Source organism: Lethenteron reissneri, chromosome 43, assembly GCF_015708825.2.
Source record: "Lethenteron reissneri isolate LAM-NWPU_2019-01 chromosome 43, ASM1570882v1, whole genome shotgun sequence".
NCBI classification, from domain to species: Eukaryota; Metazoa; Chordata; class Hyperoartia; order Petromyzontiformes; family Petromyzontidae; genus Lethenteron; species Lethenteron reissneri.
The window spans coordinates 8,382,756-8,408,073 of NC_083821.1; the positions used below are offsets into that span (position 1 = coordinate 8,382,756).

Sequence of the window (25,318 nt, forward strand, 5' to 3'; positions counted from 1 at the left end):
GCCCTATTCCTCCAATCTTACACCGTCATCTGCAAAAAAAATCATGGACTTCATTGTGGATACGGGCTTCCAGTAAACTAAAAAAAAATTCCCCCTTGGATAAGTGGAGTAAATTTTGCAAAGTTTATCAAGGATAATTAGAACCATGATATTGGTCCCCCACATTACAGCGGATGAGAGGAGCATTCCTGTATATATGGTAAATACGATGGTTGGTTGTGTGGTTGAAGGAACTTTTATACGATCAAGTGAGCCGATGTAATGGTACGGATCTCATTGTACTGAAAGCACATCGGTTGTCCTATGGGGTGACTCTCCCCATGCCAGATCGGCTTATCCCAAAGTACAACCGTCGTTTGGTTCCCCGCAGAGGTGCACCTTTTGTATCAACCCCCAAAGTGATGAATGGCTGAGTCGACCCCGCGACCGGGAATTCAACTTGCAACCTTGCAAGCTGTGTGCTCTACTGACCACAGTGCCACCTGGCTGTACGCACCGCACACGACCCTTTGAATTCATTTTGCTCGAAAGCTCAACACGTGTCTGGATGCACAATGCAATACACTAGCGCCATCATTTTGGTGCCGATCCTTGACGAGGGTGACACTGTTGAATACCCGTGACACCTTCCTTACCGCTGGGAATGTATCGTCACGATGAATTTGGCTACATAAAGTGTGTGAGCGCCCATGAGGCTGTTCCCTGTGGCTCTGTGTGATTGACTTAGAGAATCGCAATGACCCTCATGGGCATCGTGCTCTTTAACTCGTGTTATGTGACCGTTTATACCGCTTTTGGAGGCTTTGTAGGCACAACCCCATATATTAGTAGCAACGTCGATTAATGAAAACAAAGACTGCGCATTATTTATACGAGCACACACACGGCGGGTGTAATCTCCAACTCATTGTAGTTTATAGTGTTCATTACAGTAACCCCTAACATTAATGTACATTAATGTCATCTAGATTAATGTCATCTACAGCGGTGGAGTGGGGGTCTATACTTTTACCAAGTTAAGCACCTCCCCTCCACCCCAGAATGTTTTGAATTACGCAGCAAGCCTGCAGACGACAGAGGCATACTTTCAGCAGTGTCAGTTTTGCGGCTGAAAGGCATTGCGGCCCTGTTTAGACGACAGGGCGAGGTCATCTCTCGGCCCTGCCCTCTCAAACGTTCCTCTCACGCGATCCGGACGGACTTCAAGCCGCAGGCAGAAAGTCTTCCTTCTGCCACCTTTGATTGTGATTGCACGATGCCACTGCACTGACATCAGTTTATGTACGAGACGGTACACGTTGACAGATCGGCGTTAAGTTTGCCGTTACTTTCTCACATGTCTCATTCTTACAATGATTGCAAGTGCTTCTGGAACGACACCTCCGATTTCCCTTCTCCCCGCACCTCCGATTACCACGGTTGGCTACGTACGGCGCGAAATAGGTCCGGCACGCATACCATGTTTTGAGCATCCTTGGTAGTAATTAACAAAAAACAACTCAACACATTTGCCAATAACACTGCCTTGAACGTAAACATATGTACAGTAATAGGCTACTTTTCGGGCAATGGAACTTCTCTTGACTGTTATGAAGAAACACCATTGCCTGCACCGTCATCGATGATTGTGTTTCCTTTTAAGGCAGTGTTACTGACGGATCGGATGTGTTGAGTTTTTGTTCGTTGTGCTTGTGCACCACTGCCAAGGCAGCATCAACCAAACAACGTGGTGATGTACCAGTAGCGTAACGAGCGTGGGAGCAGATGGAATCCCTTGACCCCCCCGCCCCCGGTGGCCAAAGCTACGAGTTGGGGCCCCGTTGACAAGCACCATGAGACGCTGGTTGTCAAAGGGGCCCCAACTCGTAGCCACCATGGGGGGTGGGGGGGGGGGTACCCCCTGCCCCCACGCTAGTTACGCTACTCGTACATACCACATCTGTTTGAAACATATCTCCTTTTAGTTTGTTGTCCTTTGATTAGCACGTTTGTCGACATACGGCGCGTAAGAGGTTCAACATGCGTACATAAACAGTATTGGGCGCCCCACCTGACCGAGTGGCGCACACCCCTGAGCTGATAATGTAGTCACTACAACACTGCTATGTACTGTAATTATATCAGAGAAGGGATGGAACATGAGAAAAATGGCACACGTCTTCCACCCTCATCTCCCTCGCCCAAAGAAAATAATTTCCCTCCCCGTCCCACCACCTGCTCTGATGAGTCCGGTGTGCCTGAAACATCGCCCCGGAACGTGAGAAATGTGGATCTATACCCATCGATGTATGATGTGAGGGAGGATGTGGAATAAAAATATATATTTTAGGCATACGAAAGAAAATGGAACGTGGGGGAGCTAGATGGTTTGCATCTTCACAACAGAGTAAATTGGTGGCACTGGCGCGGTTGTCTTCGTTGCGTTCACCTTGGCACAGCCGCCGCTGCTGCTGCTGCTGCTTATGATGATGATGTCAAGCTAATTATTATTACTACTACGTACGGTCAAATGTGTTTTCACACAAATGCTGACTCTCTCTGCAGGATCGCCGAGCTCTGTGTTTTGCTGCGTGTTATCTTACATCGACCACCATTTTCACGTTGCCCCGAGCATTCATCCTCCGGGCCAGGGAAACACTTTCAGACTCCCTGCGGAGGGCAATCGAAATCCACGACCACCAATAAAAGTGAAGCATCTCCAGTCAGCCGCGAGTCGTTCAGTGCAGTTTTTTGTTTATTATTATCATCACCAGCACATCGTGGGTATATAAACCGTATTCGCGCTTCCAAGCTGAACACACCCTGCTAAAAAAAAAATCGAACACTCTGTAATGCGCATGCCATTCCAAGAAGATCTTGCAATCCAACGTATGCATGCATGTTGAACTTTTTCACACCGTACGTAGCCAACCGTGCGAATCGGAGGCGCAATGAATTCAAGGAAGTTTTGAAAATTATCTGTGGAATTTCTTGGACATTGTGTTACGAGAGGATTTGAAGACTTCCCTACTGAAGTCTAACCCGCAGGTGCAACGTGTCCCCCGTGTCACGTGAGCACTTGTTGTATTTCAGGAGATATATATATACTACTGTCTGTTATTCTATAATGCGGTAGTTGCGTTCCTGAAGAACACCACATTCTGGAGAAATCGCGTTCTAATAAACAATATATAACATAGGGTAAAGCACGGTCTGCGATAACACGTGAGATGCGCACGCAGGCTGAACAAAGCCTCAGGCGCGCCGGTAGCATCTGGAAGCATCCAGCAGCATCGCACCTCGTGTGATGTTACGCCCGAGGCAGCCGCACAACCGCTTATTCCTACTCGCGCGACGTGCTTGCATTCACTCGATTGCGTTATATCCATTTCGTATCGTCGTTATAAAACAATCCTTTCCGTAATAGCATCGCGTTATATCCAATTCTCATTATGAAAACACGCGTCATAGGAGAACAGACTGTCCTGTATATGTTTAAGCTCACAACTTCTTCAGGTCATATGTTTCTCAAGACTAGCACATCCGGGGCCTGTGGTTGCATAACATATCTTGAATGATCTTTTCCCGAAGTTTGCCATGCAAATCCGCGTGAACTGAGGGGAAGTTTACGTAACTGGCCAATGAATGGAAAATTTGCGCAGTCTTTCTTGAACATTATGCTTCAAGGCGTACCTGGTTGGGTTTTTTTTTACAGTGAACAGTGTTTGGATGCGTCCTCCATTTTCCCAAGCAAGGCTTGTCATTGTCCACACATACTGTTCTTGTATCTCATTCCTTGTGTGATTTTCCCTCCTATGGACCATTTCCACCCTCTCCCTGCCTTCCACATCCATCCTTCCACAGAGCTTGCTTCCTCACTCTGCCCAGACCCAAGTCAAGCAATGATGCCATTTTCAAAATGGAGGAGTCCAGGTAACGTTTAAGTGAACCAGCAGGGATTGTGAAGGGCCATCAGCTGAACATTAGACAAATACTCTATGATGTCTATATTTACCTTTTTGTACAGTAAAGTCATGATATATTATATATTCATTAGAACGTAGGGTTCTTCATTAAAATTGACAGCATTCAGACGCTGTCGCCTCGACAGACCTGGTTTTCACCTGAGGACGGCTGCTTGCATTGTGGTTGAAACGTCGTGAGAATTATTTTATTATCTTTTATTTTTAATATTTTATTACTTCCCTTCTACGTGACTTTACCGAAAGAACCAAGAAGATGAATACCTGCACATGATTCATTGCGACATACAGATGGCTATTTCTATTGCCTGTATCGCATTAATCAATAATCTATGCATTTAATAAGGGATAATACATTATCAATTGGTTTTGAGCTGGTGAAATCAAATATTCTGAAAGGTAAGCAGCTTTAGTCTGACTTGAATAGAGTACTGTGTTAAGCATCACCATCTTTTCACTCGAATGGCCACATCTGTCATTGGGAATATGAAACCCCTATTGGGTATCACCTTTGCCCCATACTCAACCACCCTCTTTGACCATGAGTCCCATGATGCTCCTGTTTACATAGTTCCTGTCAGCTTCATGCGTGCGCGTGTGTGTTTGACTTGTGTCCCATGTGTGTGTGTGCGTGCGCATGTGTCTCCCATGGCGGATCTTCCTGTTGTGCTCACATTCGCCCTGTAAGAACGGGGAAGGGGAGGCCGAGGCCAAATAGTCTTTTCCCAAAGGGATACGTATTCCATTCTCCAATCAGGTAATGCTGGACATCAACAACCATTGGCACTTGGACCGCCACTTGTTCCTATATTTAATGAAACTCATTATTTGTCAGTCAAAAATGCACGTGGCTTCCTCAAGCCTCAGCTAACCCTGCCACGACCGCCCAATCGAATGTTGTGGGGGCTCCTTCCCTGCCACGTGAAGGTAATTGATGACCCACGTGCGTTTGTGGAGTCAGCAGCGTCGCACAATCATTAATTGTGAGACACGACGTTGTATATTCAGCAGGGGTGTAATGACTGGTGAGTCATACTAGTCAAAGAATTGTATGAACTTTGGGGGTCATCATTTGATTCAGTATTTCTGTTATGCTCATTAATGTAGCAGCCTCTAGGTGGCCAGAGGGGATTAAAATGAGCCCATTAAAAATAAGCAACAAAAAATACGTTACATTTTACACGTGCGATTCAAAGCATCGTTTCACGAACTCGAAATGTGGCTCTTGATGTGCCGAATAAGCATCCTGTAGTTGAATGCTCCACAGCAGATCACATGGGCAACAAACAACAAAGTGGCAAGCGACAAGACGACTTTCAGTAAAATGGGAACGGATGGCAGTCCCAGGTAGAGCGCTCGTTTACTCGGCACAGTGGCGCTATTCACACACTTCCCCTGCGACGCATGGCTTTGGGGAAGATTTAGCACAATTGCTGCAGCGTACAGATGTCACTCTTTGATTTTTTTGCGGGGAGGGGGGGCGCAGTGGGGGAAGGGGGGGTCTCGTGCTACTTATAAATATTGCAGACGAATGCAGTATAATATTGCTACTAAACACATTAACTCCTAATTGACCTACCTAATTGATGATGGCCGTATACAAATACTGCATTTGGCTTTCACGATAAGCCAACTGCAGTTACGCAGTTTGTGCCACTGTTTAATGTAGTTAATTTTAAAACCCCATTTGCTGACGGGTTCCTGCCCAAACAGCTTGTCAATAAATGAACTACAAGATAAAATGCAACGAATATTGCTGCATTCTCTGCACTGTAAGTAAGATGTACCCGAAACTTGCGCATGGTGTCAGTAAAAACACATGCAAATTTTGGTTACTTATCCACAGCTACTGGATTGTAAGACGCACTCCCAACTTTGGCTTAAAAATACAGAGGGGGTGAAGTATGTCTTATAATCTGGAGTGTAGAGTAATACATATAAATTGCTAGACTCTTATTATTCATAATGATGAGACAATTGATGTGATTTTAAAATGAAAATGGCTTATTGCATGGTTGGGAAATACACCTGGGGGAGCTCTAGAGAGATGTGTGCGTGACGTTAAAACAATGCTACTCTCGAACAAAATCACGTAAAAAAAGAAATAAGTGTCAAATCTAGAATATAATGTTCATCTATTGAATGCTGATCACTCAACTGAAACCTAATTGTGCTACTAATGTTGAGCGTGTCAATTTGCATTTCAACAAATACTGTAAATAAAATGTATAGTTGTCAAAGTAAGGTATTTCGATAGAGTTGCACGCACAGATCGTTGAAGGTGTATGCAGTGAGCCTTACTTTAATGTCTGAGAGTATTTTATTAATCGAAATTACCAATCGGTGCGTACATAAGTAAACACCACTTTTGAGAGTTAATCAGTTTAGTAAAAAAATGCGAACATTGCAGCTGTATAATTATCTTTTACAGGTCCTTGCCACTAGGTGGAGAATGTGTACACACATTTTCATAATAGAGTCAGTTCGCGTTTATGAACGATTACTCATTACATTTTCCAGAGAAAATTATGTGGCCCTAACAATTGATCGTGTTCGTTGTTATTTAATAGTTATAACGGTACATTTTGGCGATGCACTTCAAAATATGTTCACGTTTACCGAAGGATGTCATTTAAAACATAATTTTTTTGCGTTTAGCAATGTGTTTAGGAGCCAGATATGGTCTGCTAGCCACGAGAGGGCTTCATGAGAGTTGTTTGTGTAGTTTATTTCTCCGCCTGTATTAAAGGAGCACAGACTACAGTGGTTTACTTTGAGGTCACGTGAAATAATTGCCATCGATAGTAACCCCGAGGGCTACAGATGGGCTTTAACAAGTATGTGTCGTTTTTGCTAAATTGCAAATCACAGAGGGCCTAACCTGTATATTCTAAAATATTGTCCGGGGCAAATATGGTGCAGTGTACAGTATTTAGAATATAAGGTAACTAACCATATTAGGGGCACAGTTGCATTGCCAGCGTCAGAGCCTACATCCCCAAATTCCTTAAACATTAATAATATCCTTTGTATGTTTACCAAGCCTGCTTTACCTAAAGCAATATATACTTTTATGGTTGACAATGTTTTAAAGAGATACTTGTATTTTTTTTAATGAACAAATACTACTGGATTCAGTGTTGCCGACAAAATGCTTGTAGATAACTTAAAACATATGTTATTCATGGCCAATACAATTATCAAAATGCATTACTGGCTTAGACTACATGTTCGTTTTTATGTCATGCTAGTAGATTGCAGAATGCAATACTGAAAGGATCCCATCACCCACGTGATTTTGCCTACAGGGCGTTCTTTTAAATTCTCCGATAAATCTTATTAAACTTTTTTTTAAAGGCATTCCAGCAAAAAGGACAATAGTTTTACATAAGGGTTTATTTTGTCTTCTGCATCTTGTTGAGTTGTTTTTGAAGGCCAAGAAAGCATTGCAAAACACATGCATGCGCAAATTGTCAGACGGTGCTGTTATTCCAGAGATGGGGAATCGCGTGGAATTCTTGTGGTTATTCCAGTGACAACAGAGACACTAAGAACAGCAAGATCCAACCATGTTCGTCCAGTGCTCGCTGAGTTGCATTGGCTTCTGGTTGCCGAACAAATACGTGATGAGGTCGCACTCATGCCACACAAAGTGCTTGCCACGGAATGAACCACAATACCTTGTTGATCTCGTCAAGGAGCATAAACCATCACGTGAACTCCGGTCATCATCGCTGCGGCTTTTCGCTTACCATCGAACAAATACGGTCACCGCATCGCGCGCTTTCAGATGCGCTTATACTGCCATCTGAAATACTTTTCCTTCCAATATTAGGAAGTCCCTGGAGCTATGCAGTTTTAAATCTAGATTGGAAACTAATTTCTTTAGAACTGCTTTTTGTGCTTAGTTTGTTGTCCTTCCCCCCGCACCTCCGATTAGCATGGTTGGCTACATACGGTACGAAATAATTTCTACTTACATCGATGCATTCGCAAATTTTCAGTCGGTGCTGCTATTCTGGAGATGGGGAATCGCGCGGTAATTCCAGTGACAACACGTGCACTTAGAACAGCGCTGCCGCCGTGATTCCTGCAATCCCAGTTGAACATCGACTTTGAGGCTGGCAACAACATCCCCGCCCTTCCAATTGTCACCGTCCGATCTCCTGAACCCTTTTATATCCTTCCTTCCTTCCTTTCCTCCCGTTTCCTTCCTCTTCCTCTCATCCACATCTCATTATTTTTCCACGTGATGACGGGTCTCTCCAGGAGGTGTCAGTCGCTGGAGCGGGCTGGCAGCGTCAGTGTATGTCGCTTGAGGACCAGCGCTCCCAAGCCCCAAAGGTAACGGTGTAATGCTGCCAACTCCCCCCCCCCCGCCCGCCACTGCGCTCACTGCTACTGCTGCTGACGTTGCATTGAACCCCTCCTTCAACCACCAACCACATCGATCCATCTTGTCTGCCCCTTCTTTCCTTCGGCTGCCTTCACACTTGTTTTGCTTTGCTGTCAAGTTGGTAAAACAATGTTAACCGCGTACGTGCCCCCTTTTTGAATGAACGTTGCAGGTAGTTCCAATCAATTTTGTTTTCTACTTAAATGTCGTAGTAAGTGACGCTGCAAACATGACATCACATCCAATATTTTCCCACCAAAAGTGGCGCCACGTCGCATTGCGTGACATGTGAATTATCCGAAAAAAATCTAATCATTTTCTTGAACGTATTATTATCAATGTGAAACTCATTCCTCGTGTATACAAGCAGTATGTATCACACGTTCGCATCTACTGTAAAGCACGGATTAGGTCGACATAAATTGGTGTGGCCTGATGAGTGTTAATGTAGATGATAGTTGTTAGATGGAGGACGCTTTTTGGAACCACCTGCCTCATTGCAGGAATTCATGATTGTTTTTTTTGCCAGAGTACAGCGTGTTTTGTGCTGCAAGTGGCATTGCATTGATATGCGTTTCCATGTGGAGCAGCAATCCAAAGTATATTTAAGGAAATAAAATTAATCCCATCTCACCACCACCACCCTCACTCTTCTGTAATACTCTGGGTGTTGTGTTGATTTGCTGTGAGCCAGTTGTAACAGAAAAACAATCTATAAAAATAACTAAAAAACGAAGTGTTCCTGCAGGTATAAACAAGATCATTTGCACAGTTCTGTAAATTCTAAGCATGATGCCAATTATTTGCCTCACAAAGTCATGTTTATGGCTCAACATTTTCTCTAAAGCCTGCTTTCATTAATTAATGTGAACATTCCCCAGCAAGATATAGCCATTCTGGCCAATGTGCAAAAATGGAAATGCAGCATAAATGCCTGTACACAACATGTAACATGTGTAAGTGTATACATTTTTTTGCAAGGAATATAATACAATTTCCAGTTTGAAAGAAAAGTGCAAACTTGCTACTTTTAAACAGTTTTTTTTAGAATAGGTTTTCCTCTTTTTCTGGCAACAAAACAGGTGTTAAGATGTTAAAACACCAAACTGAAACCTTTTACAAGGAATCATGTCTGCATTAACCACAATACTTGTGGTCAGAATGTAAAAAAAACACACTCTGATAATATATGTATTGTCTTTTAAACTGATTGGTCCACACCAGAGACAGCTTTCTTTGGAGCCTCGTCTCAAAAGGTGTGAGACCAGAGGCCCCCTTTAGGCGCCTTTCAGTTTGGTGTTTTAACATCTTCTTGGTTCTTTCGGTAAAGTCACGTAGAAGGGAAATAATAAAATAATAAAAATAAAACATAATAAAATATGTTTTATTATGTTGTATTTTAAAAATATGTTTTATTATGTTGTATTTTTTTTATTTCCCTTCTACGTGACTTTACCGAAAGAACCAAGAAGATGAATCCCTGCAGTCACGAAAGCTTTAAATCGAAATCTTAATATCTGTTTTAATGCCAAAAAAGGGGAAAACCTATTCTTATATTTTGGTACTGGCAAAGGAGGTCCCAGGAGTTTTTTTTTAATTAACTGGTTACCTGGTAGAAAAAGGGATAAGAAGGGTCATTGTTAAGGCCATTCAAAGCCGTTGTGTAATTGTAAATCACCTTCAGTCAGGCCTCTAGTATACAAACTAAAACTGAAGATCTGTTTCCATTTAAGGCCGCAAGAAGGCAGTGGGAGAGTTTGATTCCGGTCCACGGTTCACGTCAGCGATGAGTGACATCTTCTGAACCAGGCCTGATCCACTCCCCCCCGCCCCACTCTCTCTCCAACATCACCAACCCGCATTGTCTGGGTATGGTCAAACAACCCGTATGACTGGGGGAGGACTTCATTCAAAAAAGAGTGCACCCAAGTAGCCTTGTTTTTCAACGTACTCGGGTGGACCTTTAAAAGACGCACCCTGCATGTGCAGTCGAATGTCATTTTGCCGTTCCAATCTTCAAGTGCCTATAATGGTGAGCGAGCTCTCAATACGCTGACAGAAGCCTTCCCCACCTGAGTGGCATTTGCAAAGTATCGACGGGTTGTTCTCTCTCCCCCGCCCCATGATGCTCTGCAGCCTCAGCAGCGTTCGCGTGTTATTTGACCAGCGAGATGCGCCTGTGTTTTCTGCTTTCGCTGAAGAAGTTGAAAGTGCTGCAACCCCCCGCTCGTGTCGCCCCCCCCCACCCCCTTCCCTGTCTCCGGTTGACAGCGTGTGCGCTCGCAGAATGTAACGGCCGCGCTGGCGCGTCGTGTCTGTGTGTGTGTGTGCCCAAACTCTCTCAGCAGACACTTCTTGTCGCTAGACAGGCAGCGGCCAGATAGCCCTAGGATTCTCATTCAGCATGCCTCGCCCGACGATGACAGGTACCCCGGAATGAGCCCCTCCGCCCCGAACCCCCCCTTCTCCCACCCCCTCGTCGGCTGGGCACGGACATCCAGTGGAGACGGATGGGTGGCTGACGGGGAACCCGTTGTGTCTGATTTCGAAGAGCAAGCCGGTAGTCACTTAAGCAGTAGCCACGATGGATGTGCACTGACCTTCACTTAATGTCAATATAGATTTGAGGTTTTCGTGACTGCAGGGATCCATACTCTTTGGTTCTTTCGGTAAAGTCACGTAGGCATAGAACAAACTAAATTAAATCACGACGTTTCGGGCGCAACACAAGCGTCCGTCGTCAGGTGGGACAACCACAGCAAGAAACAATTGCTGAGGTGGGCAAAAGGGGCTGCTGCAACAAGAGAAAGAGAAGGGGGTGGAGAGAGGAGCCAGGGAGGAGAGACAGGCAAGGGTGGGGGTGTGGGGTAGGGGGAGTGGAGACTACAAGACGCAAGTGACCCAGCTCCGCAGGATGATGCCGTGGTGGAATGGTTATCACATTGGACTTGCAGTCCAGTGGTCGCCTGGTTAATTTGATGTCCGGGTGCGGCAGTTGACACGAAGGGCAAGTATGTTTTTTGTCCAACCAGTAGTATAAATGGGTACAGCACACGTAGTTAATTTGCAGGTCTTGTGGAGCTGGCTAATATGTGGGCACTTGCAGCTGTTTTAAGATGCGTGGCCACAGCATGGAAGAGCTTGCCAAATACCCTCTAGAGTCTAGAGGGAGTCTATAACTCCTGCTATTGAAATTATTCAAACTAATTTTTATTTTAACAGGTAAGGCCCACTGAGCTATATAGTTATTTTTCAGAAGCGACCTGGACCACAAGCGGTCGCTCAACGAAGTGGCTTATCGCGTGGAAATGTATAGCAGCAGCCAAATCCTTAAACGCATATTATTAATTATAATAGATGTAGAGGGGAAAAACCGGAGGATCCGGAGAAAAATCCACGCGACCACGGGGAGAGAACATGCAAACTCCAAATATACAGCAGGCGTCAGGGTCGGGATCGAACCCACGCCCTCCTGTATACCAGGCGAGGTAGTTAACATCTCAACACCGTGGTGACCCTGCTGGTGGAGGCCGCTCTACCAGTGGCATGAGCAAGACATTGGTTGGGCTGCACCTTCACTTTCTTACCTTTACACAACTCCGACGGCAGAATATATCATTTGATGTGTGGGAAAAGCGGTGTATTGCTTTTTGTTTTTGACTTCGGTGGTTTTTTGGGACTGTGTACCAGCCTGGAGGACACGTGGCAGTGTACTAGCAAATGCCTCTCGGAGATTAACGCCATCAAAGATGAACGGCACAGTTGAAAACTCTCAATTGTGATCAACTTTTATCAACGAGCGCAATATCAAGCACGTCAAGAAACTGTTTTGGGGATTTTTATTCAGGCATGATGCGTGTGCGTGTGTGCGTGCTTGAGTCTTGTTTATTGTCACGGGTGATGGATTGTGGTTTATAAGAACGTGAATTACAAGCAACGCATACATTTGGTAGAAACAATACACCTCGGATACTCAGCACGACTGCAGTGCATTGCACGTTTAATTTGTATATGATATATCATTTACAATTGCTGTAATTTGCAATCGTTAGAGTTGTAATTTCTTGTGGTTTTTTTCACCCAGGTCTCCCTTGAATAACAACAATTTCCATCTCAGGCCATGGATGTGTATGAATATAAATGACATTTTATAATTCAATAATGAATTCGTGCCTGCTCAGGAATGTATGGACTATTCAACAGAGACGTGGGTTTACCGAGAGGCAGAAGATGCATATGTAGCTGGGGACACAGTGGGCTGTGATTGATCACAGTATTTCCTCGTTATTCACGAACTTGCTATCCGCGATTTTGGCTATCGGCGCATCGCACTACTGCATCAAGGAAATAGAAAGAAAGAAAGAAAGTGACGAGATAAAGTGAGGAGAGAGAATGTGATGCGATAAAGTGACGGGATAAATTGATGAGACAGAATGTGAATAGAGAAAGCGATGAGTGATGAGAGATACATTGATCAGAGATAAGTGATGAGATAGATCGATAAGATAAAGCAATGGGACAGTGATGAGATAAAGAGATGATCAATTCAATTTCTTTTTACGTTTTTTTCAGGTGATTCGTGAAAATATAATTACCTACGAAATTTGCTTATTCACGAGCATCTCCGGATAAGTACAGTATTCACCCTGAGACCGTCAGTGTTATTTTCTCACAGAACACTGTGGAAGCTTTGATAGCAGGCTTGTTGAGTCTCGTGGATAAAATGAATTGGTGTCAATTAGTCAAGCCATGCGGATTTTGAATATTTTGACATTTTTGACATTGCATTACCAACAAGTGGTGAAAATGGGCACAAATGCAAAGGATCCACTGTGAATATACGTGTGTAGGAGTACATTGTGCATGTAAACATTTGATTAGTGTGAATGCCTGATTATCTACTTTGGTAAAATAAAAAAATATATAGTTAAGTCGTTAAAATAGTTAATCTACATTAAAGCTACCACGTTTCAGCATGGCTCAACTGAGACATATGACGAGCCTGGCAGCTCCTCCCTCTGTCAGTTAGCTCCACCCACTTTCACACTGGCCCCGCTTTCTCCGCTACACCCGCCCACTACTTAGGCAGCACCCCCCTCTGTATGTATCACAGAGTCAAACGTGTCACCGCACATTTCTCAAATGAGAACAAACTCTACGTTTTATTGAATGATTCACAAAATTTAGTATGGCCTTTCTGAAACTGGGACAATCCTGGTCCAAGCCGGGACCTTTGGTTAGCGTTTCCTTATATGCGTGCATGTGGATTCATCACGGAAACGATTTGAATAATTCTGCGGTACTATAATCATAAGTATTTTTTTTCAGTGTCAATATTAATTCCGTGATTAAAGAGCCTGTACGATATTCGTGGGGCTTTTTTGAACCTATCTACGTGACTTTACCGAAAGACCCAAGAATATGAATTCCTGCAGTCACGAAAGCTTTAAGTCAAGCATGTACTATTAGAATGGCCACGTTAAAGTTGGATATTTAAAGTTAATTACGTGCTGCATTCGCAAAGATGTATGCTTAAAGGGACTAAGGGATAACAAACATTCTTACAGTTTTTCATAAAATCTCTAGGATATGGACGATGAGATTATGGCTTCAAGCAATAATTTTTTATGCAGATATACACAAATCTAAACCTAATAGCTGTTACATATACTTCATGGCTAATTCTAAACCAGCTCACTTGCACAAACGTGTCACACTTGTCCAAAACGCAATGTATACAGCTACGGATGGAATAACATTTTACATTAAATATAGGATAACAATTACAACGTATTGTATAACTGTCAATGTATTGTCATCCCAAAAGCAATCATGCTTGCCATAAGGCTGAATAAAGTGTGTGTTTGTGATGATGTGTGTGCATGTGTACACATGTACACTGCTGCATGAACATGTATGTGTCTAGTTATGTAATTAGTTGGGGAGCGGTAGTGTAGTGGTTAGCGCACTTTACTATAAAACCAGCAACCCAAGTTCGATTTCAGTAACGATTATCTGAACCGGTAGTGGGCCTCCCGTAGGTCGACTCAGCATCAAATGAGTACCTAGTGCAGTGCATAAACATCGCAACTGGGGAGGCAAAGGCGGCCGGGCGTGGTGCTGGCCACCCACCCCCACGTGTACCGTGCCGTCCTTCATAGGTGCTCACTAACAGCACTTGCCCCAAACAGTCTGTTACAGGCTATACGAAGGGGATCTTCGTCTCGGTGTACTGAATAGGAATGTGAGATATGTTATGGCTGTAACAAAACACGCAACATTGTAAAAATTAAACGGTGCAATGTATGTGCTTGTGTAAAAAAAACAACAACAACAACAACGAGAGTGCATTAACATGTCTTAGCTCCTTGCACCATTTCCATTTGTCCGGGTTAATCCTCTCCTCCTGCCCTCGTTGTCTCTCCTTTCCTTTGTACCTCGGCGTGGCCTTTTCCCCGCCCGCTTTCCCCCCTCTTCTTCCTTCTCCCCGCCACCCCCGGGGGGTGCTTGACTCAGCCGCCACGGAAAGCCCCTCGAGCGATCCCATAGTCTCAAGGCGCGGAAAAGCAGCGCGTACGAGACGGACAGGTACAGCTGTTTTACGTCACTCCTCTCTGCCCCCCCTTGCCCCCCCCCCCTCCCCCAGTGCGTGCCTTCATCAGGAGCAGACACGGGTGATGTTAGTCCATGGGTTGGAGCAGAGATCACTGCCACTAGAGGTGGCAACTAATTGGTGATACCAGCTTCCGTAAGCGGATAAGCAAAGTGGATTACGTGACAGCATGCCTGTTACAGCAGATTATTATCCCCGCACCTCCGATTTGATGTATGTATGTTGAACTTATTTTGCACCATACTTACCCAACCATGCTAATCGTAGGTGCGGGGAGAGAACAACAAACGAAAGACGAAAAGCACTTGAAAAGAAATGAGTTTTCAATCTAGATTAGCACCTTTGGATATGTACGGTGTGGAAGAATTTCAACGTTCATGCATAGCGTAATTCACTGATATTAGTGGTTCAAAGATGTTATCAACATTATTTTACCATCTCATTTCTGATACCAACAAGTCAAATATTTGGTCTTGGCCCATGGACTAGTCGATGTGATGTTGAGCCCTGCTTGTGTTTTCCATTCGCAGCACGAGGTTAGTGAAATATTGTGAGCATCGCTGTAAAGTAAACACCGGATTCATTTCAGCAACCGTTTTGAATTGTTATTTACTTTTTATCCTAGAGTGCCAACAAAACATGTGGTTTGAATGTGTAGGTTGAACTATCATCCATTGTCGAATGCGTATTCCGGTGGTCATTATTACCTTTGCAGACTATCAGCGTATTAATATAAATTACACAACTCTTAAGTGTGGGCCAGTCTCCCCATTTGCCAGCCAATTTGTGTCTTACTCGGTTTGGTATTTATTTTATGGACCCTGAGAGGCTGATGGACTGAGCGACACCCCACCCAATCCAGGCATCGTATTCGCAAGTGTCAGATTGTGAGTGCCACGTAGGGCACAACATTCCTGATAATCCTTACTCCGCTCATGATATCAACACGAGTTACCCAGCACACAGTAGTACGATGAATGATATGTAACCCTGTTCAGCACATTGAAATGTAATCTGCAAATACTGTACAGAGCAAAGGTGGAAGTCTGCAATTGCCGGCTCACACCACTGCTGGCAAATGGGCCTGCACTAGAGGGAGCCCCAAAGAGAGCCCCCCTTTAGATGAAATGTGGCCTACCCTTCCATGCTGGACAAACGTCTCGGAAGAGGTGGGCTTGCCCACACTTTACCCCACCCAACGCGACCTGCGAAGGAAATTAACTGCGGTGCACCCGTTCACACTGCTGCACTGTGGGCGGAGGCAGGGGGTGTGGGGTTAAGAAACCTGCAGCACTTTCAACTGCCGTGCCCGCAGAGAGAATCGAATCTGCGACCTGTGGATCGATTGTCCTGTGCCCTAAGCATTACACTACGGAAGCAGCCCCCCCCTCCCCCCCACGGGACTGTGTTGTGTAAATATCCCCTGGAACTACCTTCAGCGAGACATTGGCCCATTTGTTTATATTTGCGTTGAACTCCTTTCGCACCGTACGTAGGCAATCCGTGCTAATTGGAGGTGCGGGGGAAGGACAACAAACTGAACACAAAAGGCAGTTCTAAACAAATTCGTTTTCCATCTAGATTGAAGAGTGCATAGCTCCAGTGGCTTATTAATATCGGGAGGAAGAGCGTTCCAGACGGCCGCAGAAGCGCATCTGAAAGTGCGCGATGCAGTGACCGTCTTTGTTTACATGTAGTGGCCTACTACCAGAGGTGGGACAAAGTCATTGTTATGCAAGTCCAAGTCGAGTCTGAAGTCATCAAATTCATGACTCGAGTCTGACTCGAGTCCAAGTCACATGACTCGAGTCCACACCTCTGCCTACTACACTTCTGTTTGGGTGGACAAGTGATCAAAGAGGGGCCACAGTGGCGAGGTGTCTGGTATGCGGAGGTCGTGGGTTCAATCTCGACCCTGACGCCTGTTCTCCCCATGGTTGCGTGGATTTTTCTCCGGGTCCTCCGGTTTTTTGCCTTCCACATTCAGAAACTTGCATTCGAGTATTTGGCTGCTGCTATACATTTCCACGTGATGAGCCACTTCGTTGAGCTCTCATTTGTGGCCAGAAACACGAATAGTGGGGAGACGGTGCTGTATGCTCTACCCATGCCATTTGTGGCTCACGGAGGTGCTTTTATGCTAAGCACAAACCATTCTTTCTTGAACTTAAATGCAGACTTTTAACCTCGCTGACAAATGTAAACCAGACCGCTGTGCTTACCAAAGACAAAAACAAACTTACGGGGCATCTTTCAACGGTGTTTTGCGAAGTGAGGCGGAATCTTGTGCCGTTTGTCTCGTGCTTTGAAGTTGTGTTAACTTTGTTTAAACGATGTTGTTTATTTTAAACAAAACGCAGAGTGCATAGCTGCTTTAATCCCAAATAAAACTTGTTTTTGCTATTTTATTTAAATATTTCTGAAGAAATTCCTTCTAGAGAATCTCTTAACACCTTTTATTCCACACATGGCCCTACATTGGTACAGGAAGCCATCCCTTGTAAATTCCTTTTTGCCTACACAAGCCCTTTGTGTTTATAACACTGACTGAGCCTTCAATTCACACCTCCTCTTCCTTGGACATTGTTAAACTGGGCCGAATCGACGGAGTGCCATTGGAAAGGTATCTTTCCATTACAAGCATCCATGTAAGTTGACAAGTAAAAAAATTCTTCCCGAGTAACACATTCGATTAAATAACGTACGCGCTGCGATGAAATGTGTGCATGCTGAAACTTCTGTTGTCTATTCTGCATATCTGCAAAAGCTTTTGTGAAGACACGCAATTGTACTCTACGGGGAGATCCGTTATCGTTGTTGGAGAGCGGTTGTGTATCGGTTGGCATGCACAGCAGTGCTGAACACTCAGGTTCAGTTCCAGCATAGCACGCCTTTGGCATTTGATGACTGAATCTTTTTTGGGAAACTCCCTGGTTGAGTCAGCCTAAAATGAGTACATGCTATGGGTACCAAACTAATGGTGGCGAGATGTTAACTATCTCGCCTGGTATACATGAGGTCGTGCTTTCGATGCTGACCCTGACGCCTATATAATTGGAGTCTGCATGTTCTCCTTGTGATGGCTTGGATTTTCCTCCCGGTCCTCCGGTTTTTCCCTCCACATTTAGAAACGTGCGTTGAGAGCATTTGGCTGCTTTCCGTTTCCACGTGATAAGCCACTTCGTTGAGCTGTCGTTTGTGGCCAAGTCGCTTCTGAAAAAGGAGCTACATAGCTCAGTGGGCCTTACCTGATAAAGTTTAAAAAAAAGTTACCTTTAGTTTCGTTTGATCTTTTTGTTTGCTGTACGGGTCTTAATATGTGTTCACGAACAGCACTTCTCCCCACACAGTCATTGTAAGCTAAACAAAGTGTTTTTAGTCTTGGAGTATAAATGTATAATTTCATACGGTTGAGTTTATATAAATCAATCATCATTTGCCCTCAGTTAAATAGGATGACTATTCATTTGTATGTATTTAGAAGATCCTGTGATGTTGCAACTATTTATGCCATTCGTATCATGATTTACATTGCGAGTGTTATTAGTATGTATTATAATTAGTCTGGCTAAAATTTTGCCAAGGAATAAGGATCGTGGGCTGGGTTATGTATTCGTTATTTCAGGGATTATTTTGTCAAACAAAGAAGAGCACATTGCTTATGAAACATATTATCCTTTAAGAAAAATATAAGCAGCCAAGGAGATGTGGAGCGACCAGCATTTCATCTTGTCAGTCACAGAAATATGTATGGGAGGACTGAAAAATAGTGGCAGAATGAGAACAATACTATGAATATCTTAATAGCGAACGAAACACTCAACACGTTTGTCAATCGCACCTTAAAATAAAAAAAATGAACCCGTAAAATCAAAGTTTTTCACTATAAATCCTTTATATGCGTGGCGGCTAGAGTCCTCTCGACCTCTGGCTTGAGATGGCTGCCACCTATGGGTCAGATGATTGTCTGCCACCATTAAGCAATTGGTAATTAAATATTATTATTTTTTCCCCTAAACAGTGTAAACTTTAGGAAAAAATTTTTCACGAAAATTAATTGTCACGCACAACGAGTCTGTGTGCAAAATGTCAGCTCGATTGGATCATGGGAAGGGGGTTAAAAAACGACCGAAATATTTGCACGGTCGTAAGCAAGCAAGCACGCAAGCACGCAAGCAAGCAAGCAAGTGAATTTAATATAAAGGATTTAAAAATATATGAGATGATCTTTCAGCCAATGGGAATGATACTTTAGAGCACACGACGTTTACATGACGTTATGGGCTCATCCATTTAATATAATTCAAAAATATACAGTAATACTCCCGGTTTTTGTCGGGGATGCATTCCTGAAAGGTGCGACAACGAATATCTAAACGACGTCAATCAGAGCGATTTGCAGGGGTCGGTGGTGGAGGCGAAGGCTGAAAGGCGACGGATAATGAGACAGGACGGACGATGCTGTGTCAGCGACGTGAGTGTGGGATCGGGTAGTGGTGTTAATAAAGTGACGACGTCTTTGCGAAACGACATACAAGGGGGAGACGTATTTCCTTTTGATTCCACTGTTATTGGCGACTGTGTAATTTTCTTGGGATTATGTCTCCCAATGCAGCAGTATCACCAAATAGTTTGTCAAACGACAGCGAGAAGGAAAGAGCAAAATGATGAAGCCACCGTCACTAACACGAAGGCAATGATGAGGATATCTAAAAATGCAGTGGTGTAGTTTGTGTAGCTTCGTCAGCAATAATGAACGTACAGACAGTAACGGAGCTAGTTGCACATTTCAAATGGCACGATTTAAAGATTTAAAAAAAAACTATACTAAAGAGGAAAATTAAAGATGTGCGTGTCCTTTTAGGCATTACTCTAAAGAGCTTCATAGCAACCACTTTGTCTCATGACAATGCATCACAAGCCAAACTGGGGCACTGGCATAAATTCCACATTGTTATAGACAGAGACAGAGGCCAGTTTAACCACGGATAAACCACTGTTGATTTCCCATAAAGCGATGCTCATATTTAACCAAAGGAGAGCTGAGTCAACTGGGAATTGGACGAATACGTTTATGAGGTCGCACTCATTAGACACAAAGTTCTTTCCAACAATACCTTGTTGATCCTGGCAAGGAGCATACACCATCACTCGAACTCCGGTCATCCTCGCAAAGGCTTTTGGCTAGCCATCAAAGAAAGACAGTCACTGCATCGCACACTTTCAGATGCGCTTCTGGGGCCGTCTGGAACACTCTTAAAATTTTAAAATTAAATGACGCAACTGTAAGGGGATTTTTTATGGGGGAGGGTCGGGAGGGGGGGTCATTTAGATATTTGAGTCAGGGTAGTTTTCCTAACGTAAATGGTTTGAATTAAATATGAAAAAAATAATTAACGTCCGAACCCAAAGGTACAAACATTTCCATTATTTCCGAATCAACTTGCGTTTGCATCACAGCCCCGTGTGGACCAGCTGGAGGAACGCGGTGGACCACCGGTAGAACCGGGGACCACACTCTGAGGACCACCGCTTTAGTGGAAGCCCTCCTGCTAGCAGTGGCAGTGTTTCGATTTAAAGCTTTCGTGACTGCAGGGATTCATCTTCTTGGTTCTTTCGGTAAAGTCACGTAGAAGGGAAGTAATAAAATAATAAAAATAAAACATAATAAAATAATTCTCACGACGTTTCGGCCACAACGCAAGCAGCCGTCCTCAGGTGAAACCAGGTCTGTCGAGGCGAAAGCCTGTCGAGACGAAAAGCCTCGACAGACCTGAGGACGGCTGCTTGCGTTGTGGCCGAAAAGTCGTGAGAATTATTTTATTGTGTTTTATTTTTATTATTTTATTACTTTCCTTCTACGTGACTTTACCGAAAGAACCAAGAAGAAGTGGCAGTGTTTTTTGTTTGATCGAGTCAGCGCTCAACACGACGGTCGTTTCGTTTTCTAACCCCGTGCTCAGTCACCGCTGCTCTGCCCAACGTTTTGGCGGTGCCTTGACTTGCGGCGTGCTGGCTGCTTCCGACAGGTATTACCAGGGCAGCTCGCGCTCCGGGGAGGCCCGTAGTTTGTCGGAGCTGAGGCTGGCTCGCTCACGCTCCACCGAACGCCCTGACCTTCACCTGGGCCGCTCCCTCACCCCGGGCCCTGGTGGAGGGTCAGCCCCTCCCTCTCCTGCACTACCAAGGTACTCACACGGTGGAGAACCCCAGCAAGGGGGAGACCCCCCCACTCACCCCTCCCCACCCCTCTAACCCTAACAAACTCGTGCTGCCACGAGTGCTGTGCTTGTCTTAGATAAGTGGCTTCTTAACCTGGGGGGCATCACGCACCCCCTGGGGGTGCGAGATGCCCTTTCTGGGGGTGCGAGCCTTGGCCACATTTTTTCGAAGTAAATCATGAAAACACAAATTAAGCACGGGCACGTAAGTACAACTACTTTGTTTCATGAAACCTATGTATTTATTAACGTTATAAAAAAAATTACGATTAAGAAACAAAGGAGTGCAAGGCTGCAGTAAAGGTTAAGAACCACTGACTTAGATCATTAGCCTGAGACAAAGGCTCACCAAATAGTAAACCCATCCCTTAGTGGTGGTAGTAATATTCTTGCCACTGACTACTCGCCCCTGAAGATATGCACCTTTAAATCTATCATCACTTTAGAATTGATTTCTTGTGTTTAGTTTGTTGTCCTTCCCCCGAGTACCTCCAATTAGAATGGTTGGCTACGCACGGTGCAAGAGAAGTTGAACATACTTAAATAAGAGGTGAATGTCCATTGCCATCGCTTGAACGACGCGACGCTCGATCTTGTCCGTGAGTTTAACGCCGTTGGGCTGATTGAGATTGAGGTCAATGGGGTCGTACCCATCTCTTTTGGCAGCCCTGAGCCAGTGGTGGAAATTCCATATTAGTCTCTCCATAGTGATGTGGACTATTTAAAAAATAGGTTTATTTATATTTGCAAGAAGGGCCCAGTAAGCTGTCCGGCTATATTTAATGGGCATCCTGCGATGGTACAGATGTTATATAGTATGAATCTTAGTTGCGATCTTGGTTACAATAGTGCAATCACAGTTGCCTAATACCTGGTGAGCTAAAACAATAATTGGCGCGTTAAACGCTTGTTCACATCACAGTTTAATTCGTTTAGCTATGCCGGGTGGTCGAGGGTTATAAAAAAAAACTAAAATTTGGCCATATTTTACATTGCCTAATGCAGAAATCTATGAATAATAATAATAATAATATTTCTTAAGTTAAAGTGACACTGAATTAATTCATCCCAGAGGCACAATGCACTTAGTTGAATCCTGACCAGGATTTAAATCAACTTTCTTTGACTGTGAGTCAAATCTTCTGTTGGGTTGTTTGAGATCGGTCCATTGGTTTATTTTCTCATTGGCTAAGTGCGATTCTTGGTTGATTTTTTTTTGCTCGTTTTTTCTTCTTCTTCCAAATATATCCTTCACCCCACCCAAGTTATTGGAGACTACAGTCAGTCCCGTGAACGTTGCATTCACAGTGTGGATATGATTCGTTGTGAAAAATTGAACTGCAATAAAGTACTGTGAAATGGTTACAAAGGGCAACATCATTGCAATTCGTAGTGAAAGCAATTGCCTTATACCATTAATATTTACACGATTCCAGAATTGTTATGTAAGATTCCACGGACGTGGGTGTAAAATGTCCCCTTTTGATGACTCAACAAATAATTATTTTTTTAACTAGATTGACGTATTAGGATTTCTAAAGAGTGTTTTTGCAATTGTTTACATCCTGCGTTTTATCAGTAGGTGTTGAGACGTAGATTCGGCGGCTCACCCATGGTCCCATCTGGGTGACGGGTTGTAGATGAATTGAGAAGAAACCTCTTACGTAATTGTTGAAAGAAAATAATGGAGATGGAATTTTAAACACAGCGTGGACGAGGTGGCTGGGCTTCTCAGGGGGCTAATGCGTTGTGTCAGGCTACTGAGCCGGCACCTTAGAGGTATTCGCGAGCAAGCCCCTAGGGCCAATGCATTAAACTAAAATGCCATTTGTTCAGCCTCCAGAGGCCTCGTTTTGTACGCAGCGAATTGGATGGCATCAGCCAAGCCACCGATGGCTGCAAACGGAGAAACGTAGTAGAGCGTTATTAACACTGTATACGTTCAAATATTGTTACTTTTATACACGTTGCTAGTTATTTACCGTTGGGTTTAATGTCAAATAATGAAAAGTTAGGTCAAAGGAGGATAGGCTTGAAACGCAGGTGGGTTCTGTTTTATTGTGTTATTTGTCAATCCACCGTGACATGGTAGTTAGAACCGTAAAACAAAAAACAAACTGCCGATGTTTCTCTCAAATTTCATCTCTTGCGCTTCAGCACAGCGTCGCCATTTTGGGTTTAAAAGTCCGCTCCATGCGCTGGAACCAAATAGAACCCCACAATTCTATAGCTGGGCTTATGGGCCCCCGAAATTGTGAATGCAAGTGAAGTTACAGTAATAACCAGGGTGGCTCGCTGAATTCAAACCAATGAAGTTGGGCTTTGCCACTGTCTGTGATGCCACTCTAGGGCTCTATGGTGTGTGCCTGAAAGTCACGTGGAAATTACTTTAAGTTCATATTCTTGGTTTTTTCGGTAAAGTCACGTAGAAGGGAAGTAATAAAATAATAAAAATAAAACATAATAAAATAATTCTCACGACGTTTCGGCTACAACGCAAGCAGCCGTCTTCAGGTGAAGAATGAGACACTGCCAAGATAGGAGCTTATATATAAGCTGAGTTGGAGGTGGAAGAAGATCGCCTTAACAAAATAATGTGCATATCAAGAGGAATTTAGCATATTCACTCCTGATATGCAGATTATTTTGTTAAGAGGAATTTAGCATATTCACGAATGTCCGTTCTCTCATACTCTAGTTTATATGATCTATTCTCTATGCCTTTGTGATTGGATGAGAATGACAGCTTAAAACTTGTCGGGAGTGTCTATGATATTACCGTCCACTGGACTTCCTTCAGTAATGAGGGTTTATGCCAGTGTGCATTGTGAATGGGAACCAAATGCCATGTTCTTGATTTAATGCCAGTTGACAGTAATGGTCCTCGTGTCGTGTGTGCGTGTGTGTCAGTCTGTACATTTACACAAATTTATGTAATCACTCCACTGTCCCATCAGTGAGCTCCTCTGGCAGGCGAGGCTGTGTTGGCTGGGTTATGTAGCCCGAATGCCCAGCCACTGGATGCCCAAGCAGCTTCAGTTTGGCTGGATAGAGAGAGCTAAATGGGCACAGCACAGGCTAGAAAAGAGATGGATTGATGTGGTACAGAAGGATGCAAGGCCGTAGCCATGGAGTCAACTTTGGGGGGGACTAAATATTTCAGGGGGTCTGAGGGTCCCCCCCCAGAAAAAAATCTAAATTTGAAAACGAATTTCCTGCCTAAAATATAAAAAAATTCACTAACACAGGATTGACTTTTTATTTATGTTTTAACAATACTGTCTAATAGTGTATTGTATTACATTGCTCTGTTTTTCTTTTTTTACCTTTTGTTGTTTCATTGTATGTAATGGCAGAGATTAGGGATTTATAAAGTACAACCATAAGCACAATCATATAAACAGAAATCTATTTTATTGCAATATATTGGGGGGGGGGGACATTTTGAGCATATTTTAATATTGGGAGGGGGGGGATATATATTATAATTACGGCCATAGAAGAATGTGTAACTGAGTGGACTTGCCAATGGCAGGTACCAGTGTGGTGTAAAAATCGGCCTCTGTGGAGGAGGCTCATGAACAGTGCCAGTTCGCTAAGCCACAGTACTTGGGCACAGTGGAGACCACAAGCGGTGCATCTGCCTGTCATGTCGGTCAATCAATCCATGGCACCCGGGTCTCTTCTGTAACCTCCTGTCAGTGAACATCACCATGACACAATCGCCATGGTGATGTCACCGCCACTTAGTGGCGAACGGCAGTGGTTATTGTCGTTGTTTTATAATCATTCACGAGTGTATTCCTGTTTAAGAGTTCACTCCTTTGAGAAATACGTACGCGCATCTGTCCCCATATACAAGTGTGCATGCAAAGTTGAACAGGTGCTTGAGTGTTTATTCTTTATTCTTGCATAGAGCAGGTCACCCAACCCATCGTGTATTATGCTGGCCTTAATCGGTGCTAGCATACAGGGGATCTTTGGATTCTTTCTCCTGCAGACGAATGTTTATTATTTCTGTAATGGGTTCAACTGAGTCGCAGACGTAGACTTGGAGGCAACACATTTATTTAACTTCAACACACGGGGTAATTTCTCCTTAACAGAATAACCACCTGTGGTGGTG

The 25,318-nt window shown here is 43.9% G+C and overlaps 1 protein-coding gene across 1 annotated transcript in view; it reads left to right on the plus strand.

The window, feature by feature from the left end:
- The window catches only part of LOC133353343 (regulating synaptic membrane exocytosis protein 2-like), a 271,939-nt gene that overhangs the window by 200,142 nt on the left and 46,479 nt on the right, over positions 1–25,318 (plus strand). The window contains 6 exon segments of the mRNA XM_061569499.1: positions 3,844–3,912; positions 4,651–4,719; positions 8,232–8,306; positions 10,704–10,784; positions 14,875–14,946; positions 21,001–21,159. Of these exon segments, the coding sequence (XP_061425483.1) occupies positions 3,844–3,912; positions 4,651–4,719; positions 8,232–8,306; positions 10,704–10,784; positions 14,875–14,946; positions 21,001–21,159 (525 nt within the window).